General features: G+C 48.4%; 8 protein-coding genes across 8 annotated transcripts; 5 read left to right on the top strand and 3 right to left on the bottom strand.

Moving 5' to 3' along the window:
* Window positions 1–171: 171 nt before the first annotated feature.
* On the bottom strand, window positions 172–1232 carry N7446_013166 (SDR family oxidoreductase; the record flags this gene model as incomplete). The annotated part of the gene is made up of 5 exons (XM_058521908.1): window positions 172–240; window positions 307–424; window positions 490–592; window positions 719–1147; window positions 1196–1232. The coding sequence occupies 5 exons, from the start codon at window positions 1230–1232 to the stop codon at window positions 172–174; spliced, it is 756 nt and encodes a 251-aa protein (XP_058365385.1).
* Window positions 1233–1817: 585 nt separating this feature from the next.
* On the top strand, window positions 1818–3080 carry N7446_013167 (Zn(II)2Cys6 transcription factor domain-containing protein; the record flags this gene model as incomplete). The annotated part of the gene is made up of 1 exon (XM_058521909.1): window positions 1818–3080. One exon carries the CDS (start codon window positions 1818–1820, stop codon window positions 3078–3080), a length of 1263 nt encoding a protein of 420 aa, XP_058365386.1.
* An 875-nt stretch (window positions 3081–3955) lies between these two features.
* On the top strand, window positions 3956–4415 carry N7446_013168 (uncharacterized protein; the record flags this gene model as incomplete). The annotated part of the gene is made up of 2 exons (XM_058521910.1): window positions 3956–4083; window positions 4130–4415. 2 exons carry the CDS (start codon window positions 3956–3958, stop codon window positions 4413–4415), a joined length of 414 nt encoding a protein of 137 aa, XP_058365387.1.
* A 1207-nt stretch (window positions 4416–5622) lies between these two features.
* Window positions 5623–7151, bottom strand: N7446_013169 (FAD-dependent oxidoreductase; the record flags this gene model as incomplete). Its single annotated transcript, XM_058521911.1, has 4 exons — window positions 5623–6010; window positions 6065–6443; window positions 6499–7057; window positions 7134–7151. 4 exons carry the CDS (start codon window positions 7149–7151, stop codon window positions 5623–5625), a joined length of 1344 nt encoding a protein of 447 aa, XP_058365388.1.
* A 540-nt stretch (window positions 7152–7691) lies between these two features.
* N7446_013170 (uncharacterized protein) lies at window positions 7692–8687 on the top strand (the record flags this gene model as incomplete). The annotated part of the gene is made up of 3 exons (XM_058521912.1): window positions 7692–7856; window positions 7930–8064; window positions 8145–8687. The coding sequence occupies 3 exons, from the start codon at window positions 7692–7694 to the stop codon at window positions 8685–8687; spliced, it is 843 nt and encodes a 280-aa protein (XP_058365389.1).
* Window positions 8688–13838: 5151 nt separating this feature from the next.
* Window positions 13839–15586, bottom strand: N7446_013171 (cytochrome P450; the record flags this gene model as incomplete). Its single annotated transcript, XM_058521913.1, has 7 exons — window positions 13839–13992; window positions 14072–14235; window positions 14330–14449; window positions 14505–14807; window positions 14955–15186; window positions 15260–15529; window positions 15573–15586. The coding sequence occupies 7 exons, from the start codon at window positions 15584–15586 to the stop codon at window positions 13839–13841; spliced, it is 1257 nt and encodes a 418-aa protein (XP_058365390.1).
* A 2112-nt stretch (window positions 15587–17698) lies between these two features.
* N7446_013172 (sugar porter family MFS transporter) lies at window positions 17699–19341 on the top strand (the record flags this gene model as incomplete). The annotated part of the gene is made up of 2 exons (XM_058521914.1): window positions 17699–17768; window positions 17843–19341. The coding sequence occupies 2 exons, from the start codon at window positions 17699–17701 to the stop codon at window positions 19339–19341; spliced, it is 1569 nt and encodes a 522-aa protein (XP_058365391.1).
* Window positions 19342–21856: 2515 nt separating this feature from the next.
* N7446_013173 (uncharacterized protein) lies at window positions 21857–22447 on the top strand (the record flags this gene model as incomplete). Its single annotated transcript, XM_058521915.1, has 1 exon — window positions 21857–22447. One exon carries the CDS (start codon window positions 21857–21859, stop codon window positions 22445–22447), a length of 591 nt encoding a protein of 196 aa, XP_058365392.1.
* Between the last annotated feature and the right edge of the window lie 119 nt (window positions 22448–22566).

Below are 22566 nucleotides of genomic sequence, written 5' to 3' on the forward strand. Positions count from 1 at the left end.
TCCCGACGTCTACTCTACATAATGCCTCGGGACAGCCGATATGCCCTGACTAGTATATCCCCGCCGGGGAGTAATCGGGATGTTCCGAGTTCAGTAAGGTTATGCGACTTCAACCGTACAAGAATCCGACTATATCCCGCGTATTTTCCCACGATGTTAACTGCTCATCTTCTACCACGCCAACTCAGAGCCATCATGGTCGAGAAACTTCCCGCTCATCTTCTCAGTCGCACCATCAATCTGGTAAGTTGCGAGTCAGTCGCTTCAACCACATTCACATCTCCGTCTTCACTCGATCACACATACCACATTCTTTATTGCACGCGCACTTTCTTCGGGAGCGGCAAAGCGCACTGAAGAAAGATCGAACCCTAAACTCTTTGAGAGCTCGAGACCATCCCGAGCCATATCAGTGTCCACATTTCTAGACGGAGAATGTAATCAGCAAATTTCACGCCCAAGAAGTGATGCTTCAACATGAATACGCACCCGGGATTTTGTGCCCAAATAATCACATCCTTATTGTCCAGCGCCAGCCATTTGAAAAGGAAATTAGCTAGAGCCTTGCTCGCTCCGTACGCGGGGATAGGCACTTAATGTGGAGGTACGAAGTCAGCGCAGTCCCTCAAAGTAAGTGCTTAGATACAAAGCCAGCGTTCTACCCCAGAAGCAGTTAATCTGACAAAACGCACCGACTTAGTGCTAGGACATTACATACTGAAGTTGTACATGGCCGTCAAACTTCCGCCGGCGCTAGAGATCAAGACAAATTTCGCTTTGTTCTCCGCACTGGAAGAGCGTAGAAGAGAGAGAACAGCTTTGAATAGCTCGAACGGGCCGTATGCGTTCACGTCAATGTACTTCTGGAGCTCAGCGACGGGTGCTTCGGCCAGATTGTTGGTCGGCCCAGAGATGCCAGCATTTGCAATGACAATGTCGAGAGCGCCGATGTTGTGCGTCTTCAACGTTTCTATAGCGGTGGCTATCGAGTCTGCCGACGCTATCTCAAGCTTGACGATTAACAGGCTAGATCCTGAGGCCTTGGGAAGAGCAGACAGAGACTCGGAGTTGGATAGGTCGCGGACCGTCGCTATCACCGTAGTGTCTGGAGTAGATAGGTACGTAGCTACGAGTCCTTTACCAAGTCCTGTGAAAACGATGAGAAGGGCACAAGAAAGAGGGACGGGGTTCATACCGCGGTTTCCACCCGTGATCAGGATGGTGGTAGGCATGTTTAATTCGATGCTAGATAGACAAGATGCTAGGTAGTGGGAAATAATATAGGCGGAAACAGAAGGGCCCGAAGGTAGACGACTTGGAGATGAGACTTCAGTGCGGAGCAAGATGATTGCAATGAATGCCTGTGGTGGCTTTTATAGACATCTATTCTATTGTGAAACCTCCCGCCTCCCTTTACTTCCTGCCTCGAAAAGCCTCCGCGGATCGATCACGGGACAATGATATCTCCGATCCAAACTGCGCATTTACATGCGCATATGTGGATGTAGAGGAAGATTGATAGGATATCCCGCTCGGAACGTTGAATTGCCGTGTCAGGTGTGGGACCCAATTCATGGTAGAAGACCAACAGGGCTTACGGCCACCAGCTATCTCGCACTGTTTGTGTGCAACTTTGCGGCCAAGGCTCGACCGCCGCTAGCGGAGGAAGCTTAAAATCCCGCGCCACGCCGCCAAACTCCGCAACATTACCTCATCACCTCTACTCGAGTACGGACTTCACAGAACTCCGCAGGCGACCTACGATGGCAAGCCACTCCCAGGGCTCGCATTAATACTGATGGAAAGTATTTGCTACGATGCCCCCGTCACGCCGGAAGTCTTGTCTTGCATGCGCTCAGTCCAAGCGAAAATGCGACAAAGGACTACCCAAATGCCAACGTTGCCTTGCAAAGAAGGCTCACTGCGAATACAACGGCCGATACCCCGACCAATTGCGGCAAACTACCGGAAGAAATGTAGAAGAAAATGCTGCCTTTGCGGAACCCTTTGCGGGACCCTTTGCGGAGGAACTGTCCGGTGATTGGCAACTGCAGCGAAGTCCCATGCTACCGGCGGCGGCAACACTCTCGCCCTGCATGGATGATGCATTCTTCAACTTTGGCAATAACCCATTCAGCATGGCAAGCATACCACAAGACGGTTTCCTCAGCTCTGCTGTCATCCAAGATATCGTCGCTCAGCAAACCCCAAACGATATCGGGCAGATTACCGCGGATACAACTGCACAGGCTCGCGTAGAGTTTGCAGCAAAGAGGTTAGCTGTGGTTCCGAAAACATTTTGCGAATCAGGGCAAACGATGTTCATCCACCGTCTCTTATTCCAAGAGAGAAACCCTCCGGCTTTACAGGATGCGCTCAGCGCCTGCGCTCTGTATTACATGAAAAACACAGAGAATCAGGGACTAGTATTCCGCAACTTGGAGCACAGACGACAACAGCTGATCGCCAACACTGATCCGCTCCGCGCCTCCAAGATGGATCTCCTTGAAGCGCTGCAAGCGCTGATACTATACCAGATAATAAGACTGTTCGATGGTGACATTCGACTTAGGGCTCAAGCAGAAGCGGACGAGCCAGTTCTCATAATGTGGGCGGCACACCTTAGGTTACGCACACGTCAAGTGCAGCCTTCTCCACCGGCTCCAGCTGAATCGCGACTTCTGCCGGGAACTCCTTTTACGGACTGGCAGCGCTGGCTGATCGAAGAGAGCAGTCGACGGACAGTAATAACAGCGTTCATGTTGAAAGGCGTATACGATTTCTTGAAACTCGGCTACGACACAGTTCCAGACCTACGAATGAGCTTCACGGCCCAAACGGCGCTTTGGAATTCGCAGTCAGAAATTAGTTGGCGAAAAGCGCAAAGCGAGAGGGAGCGGCTCGAAGTGCGGGTGACGCACTGGGATGAGGCAATAGCAAAGGCGAAGCCAGGTGATTTAGAGGAGCTCGGTGTACTGATAATGGCCATGTTAAAGGGTATAGAGGCCACCGGGGAATGGTTGGGGCATAGCCACATTATTAAATACGGTTTAGAGGGAGCGGAGTACGGTTCGTTATGAAGTGTTCTGGATTGAAGATATACATCTTGTGACGGGTTAAACCCCGGCTTTTTATCAGTGAAACATTCGGCTATTTGCCATCACGTAACGAAAAGGCCATTGTTCGTGTTAACAATAAGAACCGCACAATAGGTGTTTCACAGGCTGGCTGTCACAGCCGTGAGATGCCTCCAGAGACATATAAGCCCTTCCCTCCCCATAGTGAGCTCTATATCCAAGAAAACCCGATCATCTGGCAATTCCGCAGCCCCTGGCAGGTGATAGGAGCCCGTTTGTACACAGGGGCAGCCTGGTTTCACGATTTTGGGGGTGGGAGGTAGTCCCTTTGCACTAACACGCCATTTTGATGGGGAATTGAGTAAATGACTGCCCAAGATAAATATCTTTCTTCAAAACTCCGTTACCTTTCCAACGTACGTCGCGCCTAGTCCGCACTATCCGACGGTCGGGAAGCTTGACCATTATCAATTTGGAGCGTATCCTATGTACCTAGGCGTATGTACTTGTAGCCAATCCACCTCGCTAGGTAGCTTCCGCGTTTGCGGAATCACTAGTCGCATTTTCCACTTCGACTGGAGCTAACACCAAAAAGGCGAAGTCAAATCTTAGAACTGTCCAATGGTGATTGTCGAAACTCCGTAAATCCGCAGATGCTAGCGGACCTCAGGGAACGGGAACGGTTGCAGGTCAAAGCGACCCAGAGGAAAATGTCTAGGATTCTGGAAGCTAATGAGCATAAATAGGAACCATACCTCCCAACTTGCGACTCCAATCACACTCGTTAGCCAGCCCTCCACGTTATACACATTCATTTCGTAAGTGTCCAACGCAACTATTATCGTGGAAATGTGCTCACAACATCCAAGCAACAGATAATGTCGGCCGAACAGCAACCTCTCAGTCAGTGGGTGACACAGATCAACGATACTTTGTTCATCCAACCGAACGACGAAATCGCCATCAAGGCTCTCCATGAGCAAGTTGATCCAAGCTTAGTAGTCAGGTACGCTGCCTTAGCTCGTACATCTTGATAAGCACAGCTGACCCAGCCACACCGCCAGAATCAACCACAACGACTACAGCTACGACCAATTCAAAACAGGCCTCCAATACGCCCGTAGTTCCAGTACATCGATCCAAGATGAGTTTTCTGTGATACTCCAATGGGAGAACCCGGAGAAACCAGACGGCGTGGTCGCGGTTTTTAGTAAATGGACGTCCAAGGACAAGAAAACGGGCAAGGAGACCAAGAAGTCCAATGTTATTCTCTGGGAGGTCAAGTGGATTGGTGGCAAAAGGAAGCTTACGGCCCAGACTGAGGTGGAGTCTATGTAAGGGCAAGTTTGGCGTTGCTCTGTTAGCTTCAAGAGGTTTATCTCTTCTGCGCTCTTGTCAATATAAGTTGCCATCTACACAAGTTTATGGAGTGAAACGAACTCGGTGTAAGTGGGTGGCGCGGTGAATATAACTACTCTTTCTATGGTCCTCTATCTGCGATGAAAATTGATCAGTCTCCGCAAGTATCCAGAAAAGAGGTAGTCGTGGCTCTCGGTTGTTACCAGGGTCTATCCGCTTCTGGAGAGTCACGACCCGGAAGCCTATAGACCCATGTATGATGTTGCATCGGATTGTCCCCTCTCCGCAGAACCTCCGCCGCATCTCCGCCAAGAAATAACGCAATTTTGGAGAAGGCAACCCTTAAAGGACTACCGACCTTTATCAAAGCCAGACACTCACTTTAATGCGAGTTGTCATTCCAAGAGAAAGGGTGCTTTGCTAGGTCATAGAGTGCTCAGCGATCGGACAAACCTCCTATCTCTGGGACAGGAAGCAAACCCAGGCCAGTCTAAGCAAACAATTACTGGCCGAGCATGGCATTATTATGTCCTGAACTGAGAGTCCCCGAACTGACAGTAAACTTATAGCACTGTCCGCTTCCAGCCCACCCTACGCACCTACATTCTCAGCAACCTCGCCACTCCTGAGAGGCCTCCTGCTATACACATCCATTGTTTGTCCACATTCTGCCTAATTAGTTGCCACTAGCGCACAGCATTCGTAGCACAGCTCGAAAATTTTACACAGCATTTGTACACAGTGATTGAAAATCGAGCTGTGGGGAGTGGGATAGCCGATTCCATCGGAAGAATGCAAACTCTAGTGAAACAAGCTAGCGAGCCACATTTTGTACCAGCGTGGTTGGCTTCATAACAGTCGCAAGGCCTACTTAACGTCGAGCAAAGGTGTCCTTCACAGCCTGGTCGGATTTGATTGCCGAAGACAAACGGAAGATCGCCCTGCTTATCAATATCCAGAGCAGCGCATGCGCAATAGGGGGTTTGTCCCGATTTCAGCCGTGGTAGATGACTGGCAATGTTCTAACTGCTTGTGGAAACTCATCCCTTCACTAAAGAGCGATGCAAATGACGTACTTCGTTCATTTCGTGTCCATACTTCAATATAGAGATTATATTAGGTTTTACTTAACACGTAGTGAATGAAGCAAGAACGGTCCAGTCAAAATCCCAACCGCAGAGTGTATTTAAAATTGAATCATCTCTTCCCCAGCATCAATTCGTCGTAGGCACTCCTTTATGCCAGGATAGGTCCAGTTGTATTTTGCAAACGAATAGATCTCTTCAGCAGATCTTCTTTCGATCGATTTCCTCGTATTGTTCTGAATTTGAGCAACACGCGGCCTTCTGACTCGGTCGAAATCCTGAAGGATGTGCGCCACATCGTCGGATGGGAAGTTTATTTCGGTAAATAGACGCAGACCTTCGGCATCCTCAACAGCCTGCGTTCCTCCTTGGCCTTGATGGGGCGTCATTGGATGTGCAGCATCACCGATTAGGACAGCACGACCTTTGATATACGTTGGGAGCGGGTCTTGATCCCGAAGTTGCCAAAGTTTAATACCCGTTGCGTATCTATAAATAACCAGTAAGCAAGAGATCTTTTTTGGTTGAGAAAAACTGGCGTACTTGAAATACTGGACAATTGCAGGAGGGAAGTCGGTAAATAGAGAAATAAGCTCTTCTCTATCGCCTGCTGCAGACCAAGACTCGCTTGTCGCCTCTTTAAGGGACATGTCAGGCACGATGCAGACAAAGTTCAGTAATTCGAAATTCCGACATGGATACGTCACTATAGAACGATTGGTTTGATCGAATGCAAGAACCATATTCAGACAGGCCGATTTGGCGGGGTCTAGGAGATCAGGCACCACACCACCGTTCTTGTTTTTGATCTCCTCTGCAAGCAGAGTGAAGCGGAAAGCAGACATCCCAGAGGGGCGGGCCGTTGACAAAGCAGCATCTCCCACAACCAGAGGGCGAATCCGAGACTTGATCCCATCGGCAGCTATTTGTAGGTAGAAGATTAGAATAAAAGATCCTCACTGAGGGGAACCTGAAACGGGGATACTTGCCTATTATGAGGTGGGCAGTGATCACCTCGCCACTGGCGAGAGTTAAGACACCTTGATCAACGTCCACATTCACGACCTCCGCTCCATATCGGATTATGGCCGGGGCGCCCCCTATTTTAAGATCGTCGGATGACGCAGTGGCAAGCCGAAGAAATTCGTCGCGGAGGTCCGCACGGTGATTGAACAGCCAGTCAGCCCCGTACTCCTCAACGCACTTCATCTCGGACTCCAACTTGAGTTCCCCTTGTTTGTTCCAGGTCAGAGTTCTGCCGACGGGCAACGATCCGACGCGAGTCCGATCAAACCCTAACTGCTCCAGGATCTTTACACCATTTGGGCCGATATTAATGGCAGCGCCAACCTCGATGGCTGTCTTACACCGCTCGTAGATGGTAACATCATGATGCTCTCGAAGGACTCGCGCTGCCAAAGTTCCTGCCAAGCCCCCACCTACAATGGCAACCTGGATTCTGGGAGGGAGTTCATAGTGGCGTTGTTGAGTTGATCGCAGTGCCTCGTGGACATGACAGAATGGAGGAGTTGTACACTGGCTGGAAATTGATTCACAGGAATTTAAGCAAGTTATTTGGTACCTGGCATAATCCAAATGAAAATTCACTAACACCTAACGAATGCCCCATCACCGCAACTGATGCGTCGGCCCCGCGCCCTTTCGAACTAACTAGCCTGGATTCCCCCACCGCCACCCGCCGCTCTTCGGCCCGACGTCCATACAGACTGCTCCCGATGCCGAGTCGACTGGGCCCCCACCGCCTTCTACGCTCTTCGGCCCTTCCCTTGATGACTTGGCCCCTTGGATTGAGACTATGGGTCAGGTATCATGCGATAGGGAAGCTATATATATAGGAACAAGCGACCTGGATAGTCCGTGATTCTTTTCCACCTAGCCTTCAACTTGAGGAGAAATGTCACCTTCGAGACTCGTATTGAGCGCTGCTCATTCCACCCTATCGGTAGAGGACTATGAACCGGCTGCGCCGCATGGCAATCAGCTGCAAGTGAGAATCCGGGCAACCTCCCTCAATCACTTAGATTGGAAACGCATCAAAAAGAATCTTTTCATCCCGACTTTCCCACATGGTAGCCCACCCTGCTCTTACCCATTTGGATCCCGCTAAAGATACAGCGATGGCAAGTGAAACTAAGAGGCTAATCTGAGCATGCATCTAGTTCTGGGCATGGACATTGCGGGGGAAATTGTCAATGCTGGATCATCAACGCTGTACCATAAAGGAGACCGTGTGCTCGCGCCTGGTGTAGTCGGATGGAGTGACAGCTGCTCATTTCAAACACATGCGCTCATATCCGAACCAAATCTCGCAAAGGTACGTCGCTGCATTTTTTCAATTTGACTGCGCTGTGTTGGTTCGTATGAGACTCATACAATTCATGCTACAGATCCCAGAAAACATCAATTTTGAGGGGGCAGCGACCATTCCCTTTTCGCTTGCAACAGCAGCCTGTAGCCTGTTTGTGTCACTCGGAATAAATTATGAGAAGCCGGTCACAGAGGCAATTCCTATATTAATTTGGGTAAGCGTCTGCCGAGAACTGTGGGAAGGCACCCACAATGGGAAAAGGATGAATTACTAAAAGGAACAAAACCACAACAGGGTGCTACAGGCAATGTTGGCTCTTTTGCTGTACAGCTCGCCAAACTCTCGGGCTTCCAGCCTATCGTGGCAGTGGTTTCTTCTCCCACGAAGATCTCCCAAGCAGCAGCATTGGGCGCAGATGTGGTCGCTGATAGCCAGGACCCAGATCTGGTCAGTAAAATCCAGGCAGCAGCACCTGGCCTGCATTATATTCTGGACACTGTAGTCACTTCGGAAACAGTGCAAACTGCGATCCAATGCTTAGCGCAACAAAGTGGTATAATTGCCACCGCTATCGCCTACGCGGGACTAGTCCCGCAAGCTGTGACCGTGGCTCCAATTTTCTCAGGCAGTATCTTTGGTAAGACCCTGAAGGGCGAAGAAGACAAAGTTGGGGCTCAAGTCGGGCAGTGGCTGTGGCAGCAGCTACCTATATGGTTACAGTCGGGGGCCATTCGTCCCTTGGATTATGAAGTGATCGGAGACCTCGCAAGTATACCAGTAGGGCTGAAACGGCTGGAGGAGCACAATGCTCCGCGGAAACTGGTGGTAGTGCCATAGTGGATGTGACTTAGCTTCAAGCCACGTGAGGCCTTATTCATGTTTCAACGTTTTTTTGAGATACAGTTGTCCAGCTCGGTAGGGAAAACACAAATTCAAGCCATCATATGATGGAAGATAGTCATGAGCCCAGAGATATCACCCGCAATGAGGAAGGAGCGTGGATTTATATAAGGATGACCCAATGGCTGAATACTGCATGCTATAGTTGAGGCCATTAGGCCTTAGAATGAATTATTTTACCATACAACCACTCCTTTAAAAGTGTGTGTGAAACACAATAGGATCAATATGAACTACAGGCGACTTAAGTGACGGATGGTAACACCGCAGAATTTGTTGAGCGGTAAATGTCAATGTTCCGGCCAGTTGATGAAAGCTAAACCTACGGGTTAAATGGGTCATGCCGAGGGCTCTGTACTCCATTCTGAAGCAGCACCTGAGAAGCAGCACCTGCCCGCTTCTGATTTCGCCTTCTAGATCCCGCTTCAAGGAAGTGCAGATTTCTCAACGCAATCTGAGACCAAATTTCTCTCGAACACCCGTGGAATACCACACGAATTAAGAAAATCTGAACTTCAAATACTCTTGACTACTCGAGTTTGCCCTTTCTCAAGTCCTTTGGAGAATGATTCAGATCAAATCGCAACCGTTCCAGGAAACCAGTTATTCATAATTGAGCACGAGAAGAGTTGAGGTGACGAAGATACCCGCTGGGCCTTGTTAAATTTATTAGTCAGGTATGGACGGTGTTGAACCACGTATCATCTGATCTAGAGGTTGGGATAGCCGATGGCTTAAATGTGCCCATGGTGCATCACGCCGCATAACCTTTATAGCCACTTGTAGCGTACGGGTCGCGCTATCCGGCTCTGTGAGCATTCCAATGCCAGTAATATGAGCAGTCATGGTGGGCGCCTCCTCTAGCCACGTTCGTGCAGTTGTAGGGTCAAGTGGCTGATCGAGTCTAACAATTCGTCGTGAAAAAGAGGCCGCGGGCATAGCAGAACGCACGCGATGCCCAGCCAGGGTGCTGTAGGTCCAAATATAGAGGGAGGCAATCAACAGACACCACGGATCGAAAGGTGTAGGAGTCTTTTGATTTCGAATGGACTGAAAGAGCACTGCCGCATGTACGAGGGCCTTACGAGCTTCTCGACTTTGGTTTACCCAGCCTTCAAGCTGCTTTCTCGCCGCCGAGCGCTCCTGGTGCGTTGTCATCCACCCTGAGAAAACATATAACAGTCGCAAGGGCACATGGCGGAGAATGGAAAGTAAGTGATACTTCTTCCGCGTCATCGACTCTAGAGGCTGTGATCTTGATGGAATCTCTGTTCTGAAGTGACTGAAAACTTGATCAAGTGGCGTCTCTCGTTGCGCTGCGTACCCCCATCGACTTCCCATGTGGTCCTGGTGAGATACGTTCTTCGGGTAGTCGACGGCATGAATCCCTTGGGTATATACCCACGAAGTGCATAGCTCCAACGCACGGCATTCTTCCACGTACAAGGTTACCAGCACAATCAGTCGTCCGGTGTCGGTCAGAGATGACAGGATTTCTTCAGTCAAGATATTTTTGCCAAATAATTCTGCCACACTCGGCTCTCCTGCATAATAATTTAGCTTGTTGGCTTGGTCAAGGGAGGAGAGTTCGTCGGCAACCTTTCACGTGATGTGCCATCGCCTCCCACTGAGTCGAATCTGAACATTCCCACAGGCATTCTTTCGAAGGTAGACTCTGGCGAAGCTCCCCGAGAGCCAAAATTGGAGTAAGTTCCAGCAGTATCTGTTGAAGGCACTCCAAAACTACCAAAATATTAACAAAGCAAGCGTACCTGAAGATCGCATTCAAAGAACTTACACCATGTGAAATATAAAAGGCGAATCCAAGATTCCCTTTTGATCCAGCGATGCCACTGAGCGTTACCCCTATCAGAAATAGGCTCACAGCGCCAAAATATGGAACCATGATGCGAGGTAATCGGACGAAGAAGAGTAATAAGGAGGTTACGTTGGTATTGTAGATTAAGCACTCCTTGCTTCGTGCCACTGAACAGCATACAGAACTGAAGAAGCAGGATCGCTTGTAAAAAGCTAATGTCGGCACAGATCGAAAGACCATCGTTGAGCTTTCTCATAATCTTGAATCAGCTTTATGGAACAAGATACTCAGAGGTTCTTGGGCACTGGCTTACCTCGCGGGAGATTGCACACTGCAAGAGTTTCTGTAATGTTCCCGCAAACCGCTCTCGACTAGGTATAGCTGAGTACTGGCTTCCAATAGCTGCCATAGCAAGAAGCAATATCCAGCGTTCGGTTGTGGGTTCAAAAGTCGCCTGGTGAACTATCGGTATAATAGGATTAAAATACTCGAAGAACAGGTCAACAAAAGAATCTAACAACCCAGGAGGAGGAAAAGCCGTGCCGACCATAGCAGTTTGAAAACCATGCAATTGGCTCATGTAAATGTGGTTTATGTTGTTGTAAGCGCCCTCTGATAAGTGGCTAAAATTGCCAAACCTATCGGAAACTATGCATTCCAGATCATCGCGTTCCAGGATTGGAAATGGGACAAAGTGTATAATCGGATCAATAATTTTTAGAGCTTGTGAGTTCACGATCCTTTCATCTGCACCTGCAAAGGTTGTGTCCCCTGGTAAGCCCAAAAAGTCAGGAGCCTCTCGCATTCTCTGCGACACATTTTGTGCGCTCAAGTGAAACGGTGATAGACCACCTCGCTCATTTCGAAGCTGCGAACTATCCGCGGACTCTCTCCAGACTGCAGGAGTGATATGAGGAGGGGTGAATCCAGATAGTATATCATCTGTCAACAGATTGAATGTTTGGAGGCCTGGGAGTATTGGCCAGTCCATGTCATATCTCAATTGAGTCAGCCCTACCTCGGCAGCATCATATGAGTTAGGGTTTCCGTCAGGTATGCTCATTGAGATGTCCCCTATGCCGGCAGTCTGGGTGCCAAAGTTTCCGTCCAGGGCCGTTGCTCCACCGACATTGTCACTTATTGCGCTTTGTCTAGCAGCCTGTTCCATGCTTTTAAGAGCCGGTGTCATCGTCTGCTCTTCAAGCAGCGTTTGTAAAGCGGTATCCGGTGTGTTGCTGGAGCTTGTTGATGTTGGATACGCACAGTCGACGCCCTTACGAGCACAATGGTTGCATGGGAAGCTGCCTTCGCAACGTTTTTTAGAATGCACACAGCCTACACAAGCCTGCGCACTCCTTTTAGCCTGCCTTGGGTCGGCCTCACCGCAAACGCCTTCCGTACCATGCGTTCTGAAGTGCCGTCTCAACGAGTCTCTACAATACTATGTTAGAACGTGGGACATGCTTCGCGCGTGACTTTCATATACAGGACACAACCTTCTGTTAAAAGACTTGGAACACTGCGGGCAAATAAACGGCCGCATGTGTTGATGTCTAGTCATATGTCTTTCAAGGTGTTCTTTCCGTTTGAAAGACCTTCGGCACCACTCGCAGCTAAATGACCGGGTATTTTCATGTCGATCTGAGCCGCTGGGGGTGGGCTGGCGAGGAAACCTGTATTGCCCTCCTATTTCGAAAGGTCTCGGTGTGTTCTCCATTAAGAATGACGAAAGGCGGCGCGATGTTTTGTATGTGGATGGTTAAGAAAATCAAGAAACACTACTGGCGGGAACATTGAATCCCCTGACTAGTAAAATAACCATGTGGGCCCGCTCAGTTTCCGATTACGTTATCTCCTTTCCTGAAACTCTGTTGGTTCCTGATCTGCACGCCCACATCCCGAGGGCTGTTCCGATCTGCATACCCGTGCGTCGTCTTAGCAAATATTGTATGGTCAATTTGATACCTATAAGAACAACATTGAGGAAACGCTTGACCCAAAATTGCAAGCAGTTCTTCCCCGTTGGATTGACAGATACCTTTTCCTACTGCCATAGTAGCCACGACCAACAAGTCCATCCCATCTCTAGTCTAGTGAGAAGACGCAGCATCGGCATCCAACTCTTCTAATGGCTTGCCCGTAATAAATTGATTTATCACCGCCCACGGTTCTACCGGATCGGTGGTCTTTACAACCCAATTTCTCGAGTAGACTTCCCGCACCTCGGTTGCCGGCGCCCTCTTCACCCTCGCCTACGCAATCAATCTCTTCTCTGCGCGACTGCAACGGCAACGAGGATCCGGCAGCCTATGAGTGCTACCTCCAAGTTCCTCCCGGACTAGTTATCTCTAGCGGCTCTGTGTGCCACATGGTCGATATCGAACCCAGTTTCACTGGTGCTATGCATCGGACGGTCTCTCGGGATTGCGAGGTGGTACTGGATGGAGAGGTTGAACTAATTCTGGATGGTGGGGAGACACGGCGTTTAAAAAGAGGAGATGTAGCCATCCAGCGGAGTACAAATCACGCCTAGAAGAACATTACGAGAAAGGGCAATTGCTACAAGGAAGCCGGGTGGGCACGGATGCTGTATGTCTTGTTACCTGCCGAACAGGTGGAAGTGACAGGGAATTGAACGCTGGGAGATTAAATTTTCGGGCATGGGAGTTCGAGCAAGTGATTGACTGACTTAGATCAAACACACGAAGTGCCGAAAGCCAAGGATGCCTGGTCATTGCCTGGGTAACAAGAAAATTGTGCACACTTATATCGGCGAGTTTTTCCAGAGGCCGTTTGATGTTGATTAGTAGTTCGGCGTACTAGGAAGCAAAGTCATCGGAGTGCGCTACAGCGACGGCGATATTGAACTCATCTGCGTGGTTTGTACCAAGCGCATGCTATTGCAGATATAGGTGAGAATAAATAGGATGAATGCGTTTATTGACCCAACATATCCGATTATAGCCAGGATAATCCGTGAACTTATACCTATTACAAAGCGTCTGTTCAAGACCATAATGCTGTAAAGTCTTCTCACAAAACCTGTAGTGGGCTCACGCTGCAGAGGCTTATCGTCTATCTACCTCTTGGCGGATTCCGGGACCGGTCGAAACCCGATCCGCGCTTTGGAGAGGCGTATTGACAAGAGGCTGCGCTAGGCGATGACCCGTGTGATAACACAACTGGCCCCAAAGGTTGTCTCATTCTCAGTCATTCATTCCCGGCTTGCGAAGAACATCCAAGTTCTGGCTTCCAGAGACTCATCTGTGCTAGATTCTTGAGAAAATAATGGGTAACCCAGGGTTTGAGTACTCCATCGTAAATAAATCTTTCCTCTCTGGAGGGACAAAGTCAGGCGGAAGACTGAGCTTGAAATTGCGGAACAGGTATGCCATCACAATTGTTATTTCAGCGTATGCGACACTAAGTACATTGGAAGTGTTAGTATCAATTTAGATGGTATGACGTCCTAAAAAAGGGAAGCATGGCGTTTCAAACGTACTTCTGTCCAATACACATTCGAGCCCCCTTGGAGAATGTGCAGAGGTATTGTTCGAGGCCTTTCGATTCAGGCTTCAGCCAGCGGTTAGGGTTAAACGCTCGTACATCAGACCCCCAAACTTCTTCGCTCATATGCATTGTATAAGCTGACATGGAAACAATGGTCTAAGACAAGTATTAGCATATCCCACCCGGTCGCAATGTGTTCTTGAAATAATCGTCAACGGATAAATGAATACGATTAATCAAGTAGGCTTACCCCTGGTGGGACAATCTTGTCGTCAACTACTAACGGATGCGGAAGATTGTGTGGCACAACGCGTGGAAGGCGCCCAGGGACTGCCATGCCAAGCCTCAAGGATTCTTTCACGCAGGCAGTCTGGCAATGAAAAATATTAAAATATTGAATCAGATATAGTAATTATATGAATGACGGGGTAACTTGCCAAGTAATCTATCTTTTCCAACTCTAACAGCTGGCCCGTGGCAACAGCGTCAAGCCCTATGGATGTCTCATTTAGGGCTTTGCGTAATGTGGAATGAATCTTGTCATTCGAAAGAATATACAGCAACCCTGCTGTCAGCGTGGAGGCGGTCGTATCTGCGCCCGCGACCAATATGTCCATCGCCTCTGTGACTTTCATCTCATATGACAAAGAAGAAAGATTGTCAAAGACGACTGGATGGGCCGTCTGGTTGCCGTGAATCTGATAATGTTGAAGACACTCCTCGGAAAACTGCACATACAAACGTTTTAGCAGTGCTACTACCAATTTTTGGACGGAAACCATCCATATGGCAATATGATATAGTAAGTTAAGGGGAAATAAAGGAGAAGAGGGGCAGGTATGGGGTATCTGTGAAGTGGCAGGAGTAAGCCCTACCTTGAGCATTTTTACAATATTTGCAACCTTGGGGTCGAGCAATGTAATCAGTCTGGCTGGCAAGAAGCCCATCGATCTCCTGATGATCGGCCACTCCTGCAGCTTCCAAAGGCTTCCAGCAACGGCGTCGAAGGCAGTGAGAAACCAGGACTTGAATGTAGTTTCACTCTCTTCTAGCATATTCGCTGATCTGGCGAAGGCAAACTCCATTATCACCTCGGTAGTGAGGCACCTATCATAGGTTAGAATCTCCGAGGCATCTTATGCCAAATTGGAATGCCAAGCGGGTGGACCAGCATACTGACCTGAAAGCGTCGTACACGTTGATAAGGTGAGATTCTTGTAATCGTATTATTTTATTCGCCATGGTACAGAGCTTTTCATGGATAATGGGTTCAAGTTTGAACACACCAGCTCTCGAGAAGAGTGGATTCAAAAGCCGGCGACGCTCCTTATGTCTTTTTGCATCGGTCTCGGTGAAGACTGTGTGGGGCGTGTTGAAAGCTTCATAGAATGGCCCGTATTTGGGAAACGGGTTGCTCTGGCTGTATATGGTCCTATATTTCTCGACATCACTGATATGTAGTTCGTTGGGACCGATTCGTAACGCATGAGTACCTGTCACAAAGCATTTTGTTAATCGTAATTAGAATAATCGATCGTCCGCTTCAATTTTGGAAGAACGTAAATAAGAGAAGGAAGGTGACAGGCACTCACTGTATTTTTGATGAAGCCTCTCCAATTCGGCTTCCGGAAACCCACGCTCAGTCACTCGGTATATCCATCGCTTTGAAGTCGCAGCCGCTGAAGGCCCTGGAAACTGGGACAACGGGTGCCAAATACAACAAGTCATGAGGGTGAACAGTTGATAACAAGCGAACAAGATTACAACTCCTAGCAGGTATAGAGCTAGTTCTCTTTTTGCGAGGCTACGAAGCAGCCAATCCTTCGCAGTATCGTGAACTTCAATCATGTTGGGCTGAGAGCGATATTCTGACTCGTGAGTCAAATCCTAAGCAAAATCTTGGGAAGTTCACAAGGAGCAGAATCTTGCGGATTTTATACTGCAAGCAGAATCTAGGTAGAAACAGGTGTGTACACACACGAGCTTTCCGTCTGTGGCGGTTAAAACTAGTATGGTGGGCCATGTGGACTTTCCCCCACCAAACCAAAGCTGGATGGACCGCAAATGCTTCGTGCTCAGTCAGTGACGGTGACAGAGTATCAGAGACAACCCAAAATGGTAACCGTCGGCCTTTAGCTCGGAGTAAAGAATACGCCGAGTTTTCCATTATAGTTGATTAATTCCATACCACGGTGAAGCATTGCCGGAGAAGATCGGCATCAGTGGATCGAGCAGCTTCCAATACATCCGCCGAGTCATCATACCACAAATATACCCTCGTTATCGAGTCGGAGTTACCAATTAATAACTAAATTGACGCCGCTAAATTTTTCCGGAAGTATCGAGGAAAATGAGGATTTCCCAAGTCTGCATCTAACTTGCATCTCCGGCTCAATAATCGACCTTTCTTACGCTGAGGAAGACATACACAAACTTGGCCGCAACGACCATCATGTGGTCGGCGTACCAAATCTCGGAAGTGGTTAACCTGACCTTGCGGCGGGGCCGATCGGCCCCACCGCGTATGCAGGGTAAGAACCTATCTCTTCATCCGGGCGGCACCCCACTGTAAACATAGGGACAGACATGACGGTTGAAAATTCACTTGTGGCGGGGCCGCCCCGCCATCCGAGCCATGATTTGTTCACATTTGAGGTGCCCAGGCTGCATCAACCCCTTCGGTTATTGGTGTGCCACCACTCAAGTACAATTGCCGCTCAATTTCAAAAACCCAACTACTCAGTGGGTGGTATTCTTCAATACTGCTAATATTTCAGCAACCGTCGGTTTGTAGAGGAAGCTCGAATTGGATGCTTTCTCGCGATAGGAATAAGAGATCTGTAGCTACAATTGAGCCTATAGATTTCTCAACCGTCTCTCACCCCGTACAAAATATATCTTTTAAAAAAAGCGATGGAAGCAAAGCCTGTTAAATTACATAGGCGAAGCTACAGAAACACAACATGAAATAATCTGTCAGAAATAGTATGAACGGGGATGTAAAAAGCCAAATTGTCTATCTCTTCAAACATGCGAAATCAGACACTTATAGATCCAGTTCCTCGCCCAGTCTTACTATGAGATTTCGTAGGATTCTGGCACAAACCCAACATGCGTTCACTCCGTCTTCTACAGCGTCTCGGCGGCTGTCGTCCGTAGACATCAAGATCTCAGGCTTGCTGAGCTGCTCCCCTCCATACAACTCACCCTCCTCTTTGCCGGCATTTAATGGGCAGAGAGTCAGACTGTCACTGGAAGTAAGAAAGCTAAAACAAGTGCTGGTTGGTGTGTAATTTATCCCGCATTGACATATATCAAACAGGAACGTCATTTCTCTAGGTATAGGATCCACTCGCACGGACTCAGGTATGTCGGCTATTGAACCCATGGCACAATGAATCCGGGGTACGCTTTACCCCCTAATAATTGCGTTGTGATTGGGGCAGATCCGCTTCATCCCATCCCCAGACCCCAGTATCGGCTCTAATGTGTCTGTGCGGTATTTTCAGGGCCCTATAAATCCAATCCTTCTTATCCCGAAGTATTTCTCCCTAACTTCGTACTCCCTAAGACAGGCGCAACTTTGGGGGGAAGAACTGAGCACAGTCTGGAATGCAAAATGAGTATATTCAAGAATAGTCGCGTCTACGTGCTTGCCACCGTGGCGTACACGGGTTCATTCCTATTCGGTAAGCCGGACAAATCTCTCCCTCCCACCATCGGCCATCAAATACAGTATGCTAATAAATCATCCGACAAAAAGGATATGACACGGGTGTGATGGGTAGCGTGCTGGAACTTCCAAGTTTCAAGGCCGATTTTGGACTTCTGAGTGGCAGTTCTGGTTTTTCAGATTCCAAAAATGCTGAAGTTTCATCGAACGTCGTTTCACTTCTCACTGCCGGATGTTTCTTTGGCGCTATCCTCGGCTCCTTTGTCAACGAGAAGTTTGGCCGTCGCTATTCTATCATGGCATTCCTGTTGATCTTCCTTGTCGGTTCTGCTGTCCAAACTGCCGCTCACAGCGAGCTATCTTATATGTACGGTGGACGGGTGATTGCAGGCTTCGGAATTGGAGGCATGTCAGCTATCACTCCAGTCTTCGTGTCCGAGAACTGCCCACCGGCGATTCGGGGTCGCATTGCTGGCCTGTTCCAAGAGTTTCTCGTCATTGGTGTTACTGTTGCATACTGGCTTTGCTATGGTGTGGCAGAAACCGTCGCCCCCACAACCAAACAGTGGCGCATCCCCATTGGGTTCCAGCTTGTGCCAGGCGGCCTTATGATGATTGGCATGTTCTTTTTGACCGAATCCCCACGGTGGTTAGCCAAAGAAAATCGCCTTGATGAAGCCCTCGAAGCCCTTGCATACATGCGCGCAGAATCAACTACGAGCCCTGCGGTCCAGGCTGAGATGGCGGAAATCAAAGCCGCTGTTGAACATGAAGTCGAATCAACCCAGGGACTTACTTGGCGAGAACCATTCCAATCTGGAAATCGTATTCGCTTTCTCAACTGTTTCTTGATGATGTTCTGGCAGCAGTGGACGGGCACCAACAGCATCGGATACTATGCTCCCCAGCTGTTCCAGACCGTTGGAGTGTCCGGAGGCAACACAAGTTTATTCACAACGGGTATCTATGGTATTGTCAAGGTAGTGGCCACCGGAGTCTTCCTCCTCATTGGTATCGACAAGGTTGGTCGTCGGTGGTCTCTCATTGTTGGAGCTATTTGGATGTGCACAATGATGTTCATCCTGGGTGGTGTCTTGGTGTCCTATCCTCCCGACCCTGACAGTGCCGGTGGTATTTCGTCCGCATCCCTCGCTATGATTGTCATGATTTATCTATACGTCATTGGCTACTCCGCCTCGTGGGGACCTATTCCATGGGTTTATATTTCTGAGATCTTTCCAACTCGCCTTCGTGCGTACGGTGTTGGTTGCGGATCTGCGACCCAATGGCTCTTCAACTTTGTGGTGACTTATGTGACTCCCGCGGCCATAAGTAACCTTGGCTGGCAAACCTTCATCATGTTTGGTGTCTTTTGCGTAGCCATGGCTATGTGGGTGTTCCTCATCGTCAGGGAAACGAAGGGTCGCTCTCTCGAGGAGATGGACGTCCTCTTTGAGAAGTTTCATTCCTTTGGCAGTTTGCGTGATATTGAAACCCCATACGAAACGAAGCTTTCATTTGATGGCGCTGCTACCTCGGATCATAATGAAGTACAGACTGATGAAACTAAAGATCGTGCGACGAAATAAAGTGATTTTGGAGCATTTCGGTGGTATGCTTCCGGATACCCATCTTATGTCCAATTCTTTCCTGAGTTTCAATTCCAATTCTACGTTATGGCTTTTGTTCGGTGTCACCGGAGAGGCGGTCGCGTAGAGATGAACGCGGTATATCAAAAAGGTGGGCCACTTCGCGAATTGAAGAGATTTCTTGGTTCTTGATAGCCCGAATAGCTAATAAGGTCCTACCTTTTTGCTCTATGAGATGTCAAGACGTTTGAGAGCGGCTTGGTGGAAATGCAGGTGGTTAAAGAGAGAGGGTGGTATAGAAATGACGCGTTTTGTTTTGGGTGAGGTGGGAGACTCGCTTGGGTGGGCGGCTTGCATGGGAAATACATTAAGCTAAGATTAAAATTAGGCACTCGGAATGTAAGGGTATGAAAGTATGAACAACCATATCAATGGGAAAGTAACCTAAACAAGAGATATTAAGACAAGTGACTGTCAACACAGCTACACAATAATTGCGGGTGCACCATAGTAGGTTGTGCTGGTTCTTTCATTCCCAGTTCAGCTCCCGGCCTGCATTCCGTCCCACCTCAGCCATCTCACAAAGATTAAGCCCTTAACCTTTCCTTTTTTCCGGCACATGATTCTTTGATTCTTTTTACCTATGTCCACAACCTTTAATATCGCCAGAATCCCCCCACCCTCTGATCTCGCCGCTCGGTCAGCCGTCAGTATCGCGCATCTCATCGATCTCAATTTCCCTCCATGAGACCACTCCTTTGCGCTTGGCATCAATATTGCTTCTGCGTGCTATCAGCTTCTGATACTGCCATACGTTCATCGCTATCATCGGCGCTGTTGAATGCTAATCACACAAGGCTGTTCTGCGGTTCCACATTGTCCTCCTTCCTATCTCAACATCTACATTCACGATTATCTTCGCTAGTATTTTCATTTCCCGGTTTCCCGGACTGCAAGCTCGGCGTTCTTCGACAATTCATATCTCAACAGACCCTACTTTCTTTTCCTCCAGATACTTCTCGCCACCCTTTCTAGTTTCCATGGAATGAGAAGCACCCTGACTTCTCCGTTGTCAGAACTGGTTGATAGCATCTTAGATATCCAGGATTCGAAGTCAGAACACTTCCATTATGTCATGAGTGCGACATGAAAAGAACTGCAGGCTCACATTATACGCTACACTCCTGCGCCACCGTACCCGGAACTGTTTTATGCAACCGTCAAACCAGAGAAAGTTGCTGCTGGATGGGTGACAAGAGACTTTACGGTGCGCTCCGCCATGTTTGGAGTTCCTACATTAGCTGGAAAGGTTGAAGAGGACCTTTTGAACCAAAGCAAGCAACAGGTTGACGATCAAAAATACTACTAACTTCGAAACAGGCCTCAAGAAGTTTGCTGCTGCGGTCGACAAGATGGCCGGAGATCCCCCTCCATGCGAACAATACGAGGTCTTTCAAGGTACTTCTGTGTCCTTCCAGACGAGATGGGCACCACAGATTGAAGTGCGTTGAACATGCAATGACCCCCTCAACGTCCCGGCAGGGTCAGTTTCAGTATTTTCTGAGGCTGTAACAAAACCGAAAGCATCTCCCCTCATCTCATTCCGCAAGCTTTTTGCTGTGCGTACTATTTGACATCTTCCGTCATGCTCCAAGACTTTTTTTTCTTGTCTTCTGCTTTCAGTTGTTTTTCATTTCGCTTTCAGTCCTAGGTTCTCACCCGTAGCATCGAAGATCACCAGTGTACGATTGTTCTTCATATCGCCTTTCCAACCTTCTACATTCTATTGCTACCTTTGCAATTCTATGACTGGTTATGCAGTAGTCAGTTCTCGGTCAACATTCTATCTAATAGGGGTCACAAATATGTACATAGTGCCATGAAGTATTGGACAGTTTCTACACCAAAGCCTCGAAGCGAGTTTAACGCTTTATATATTGTTTTCGCCTTGCCTTGGCGTCTCTTTTTCAATTCCTTTTGGTCCACTTTCGAATACCTCGGGTTGATCGTACGGATTGTACGTAGTGGGGACATGAAAGGTGAGGCCTGTATATCGTAATAACTACCAATCACATCAAGATCAAGACCAATCAACGTTTTTTCACGCTAGTCTTTTCTTGACACCTTCACATCACAAAACTACGCTCACTCTGACATCCCTTGGTCGCAATTATCACGCATCTCATCAACCTCAAGGCTTTTTGCATGAGAAGAGTCTTGTGGTTGAAACCAATGTTTCTTCTACCCGCTTCCCCTTCTGATATTACTGCTCATTTACCGTCAACACCGACCTTTCTGAATGATCATTGCATAGAGCCGCTTCGTGGTTCCATTTCATCATTCTTCCGGGCATCACAATCTTTGCTAATGGGACTACCCTTCGCTATCCTCCAACTCATTACTTTCATCACGACTTGATCCAGGTTCAAGAGCTTTCCTCAACCAATCCTACTTTGTGTCTCAAATTCATTTCCTCTCAACCCCGTCTCTCAATTTTCATTAAGTTGAAGAAACCATGTCGACTCCGCCGCCTGCGTTTCGGGTCTCAGATATCCCGGACTCACATCCAGGAAGTTGCGGCACTGCAATGAGTGAAACATTCATACATCTCTGGGCTGCGCTCGGATGGCGCGAGGATACGCCAGAGTACCCCAAACTGTCTCACGCCTTTCTGCAGATGGAGAAACTGCGCGCTGGATGGACCAACAGCGAGATAGCAGCTTCTTTGGTCAGGTCCGGACTTGATATGTCCAATTTACTCTTCAAAGATCTCCTTAGAGACATGGATGAGGAAGATATTGGTCCTATCAAGGATGCATTCAACTTCGTGGAAGGAGTTCCAAAACTCAAACTGTGGACCGATGAGGTGGCCCAATGGGAACCTTCTGATTCAGTGTACATGGCTCTTCTCGAATATTTCACTGAGGTTCGAGAGAGGGAGAGCCCCCAGTTTGGGAGGAATTTAACAGTCGCAAGGAGTACAGGCGTTTTCAATAGTCGGTACGTTCTAGGCTGCAACAAGGCCGAGGACAGTCTCCCGTATGTCATTGCACATCCCTATTATCGCGCCTGCTATTTGAAGTTCCGTCGCATTTTCTACATTTGATGTTTTCTTGTTTTCAGTCGTACCACGTCTGCTATTGCCTTTGCTTTTGCCCGTGCTCAATGCCACCGGCATTATTTGTCTCCTTAGCTCGGGATCGGGGACTTGCTATGCAGCGAATG

Source organism: Penicillium canescens (assembly GCF_028828765.1).
Source record: "Penicillium canescens strain IBT 15451 chromosome Unknown utg000011l_segment0_segment0, whole genome shotgun sequence".
Lineage (NCBI taxonomy): Eukaryota > Fungi > Ascomycota > Eurotiomycetes > Eurotiales > Aspergillaceae > Penicillium > Penicillium canescens.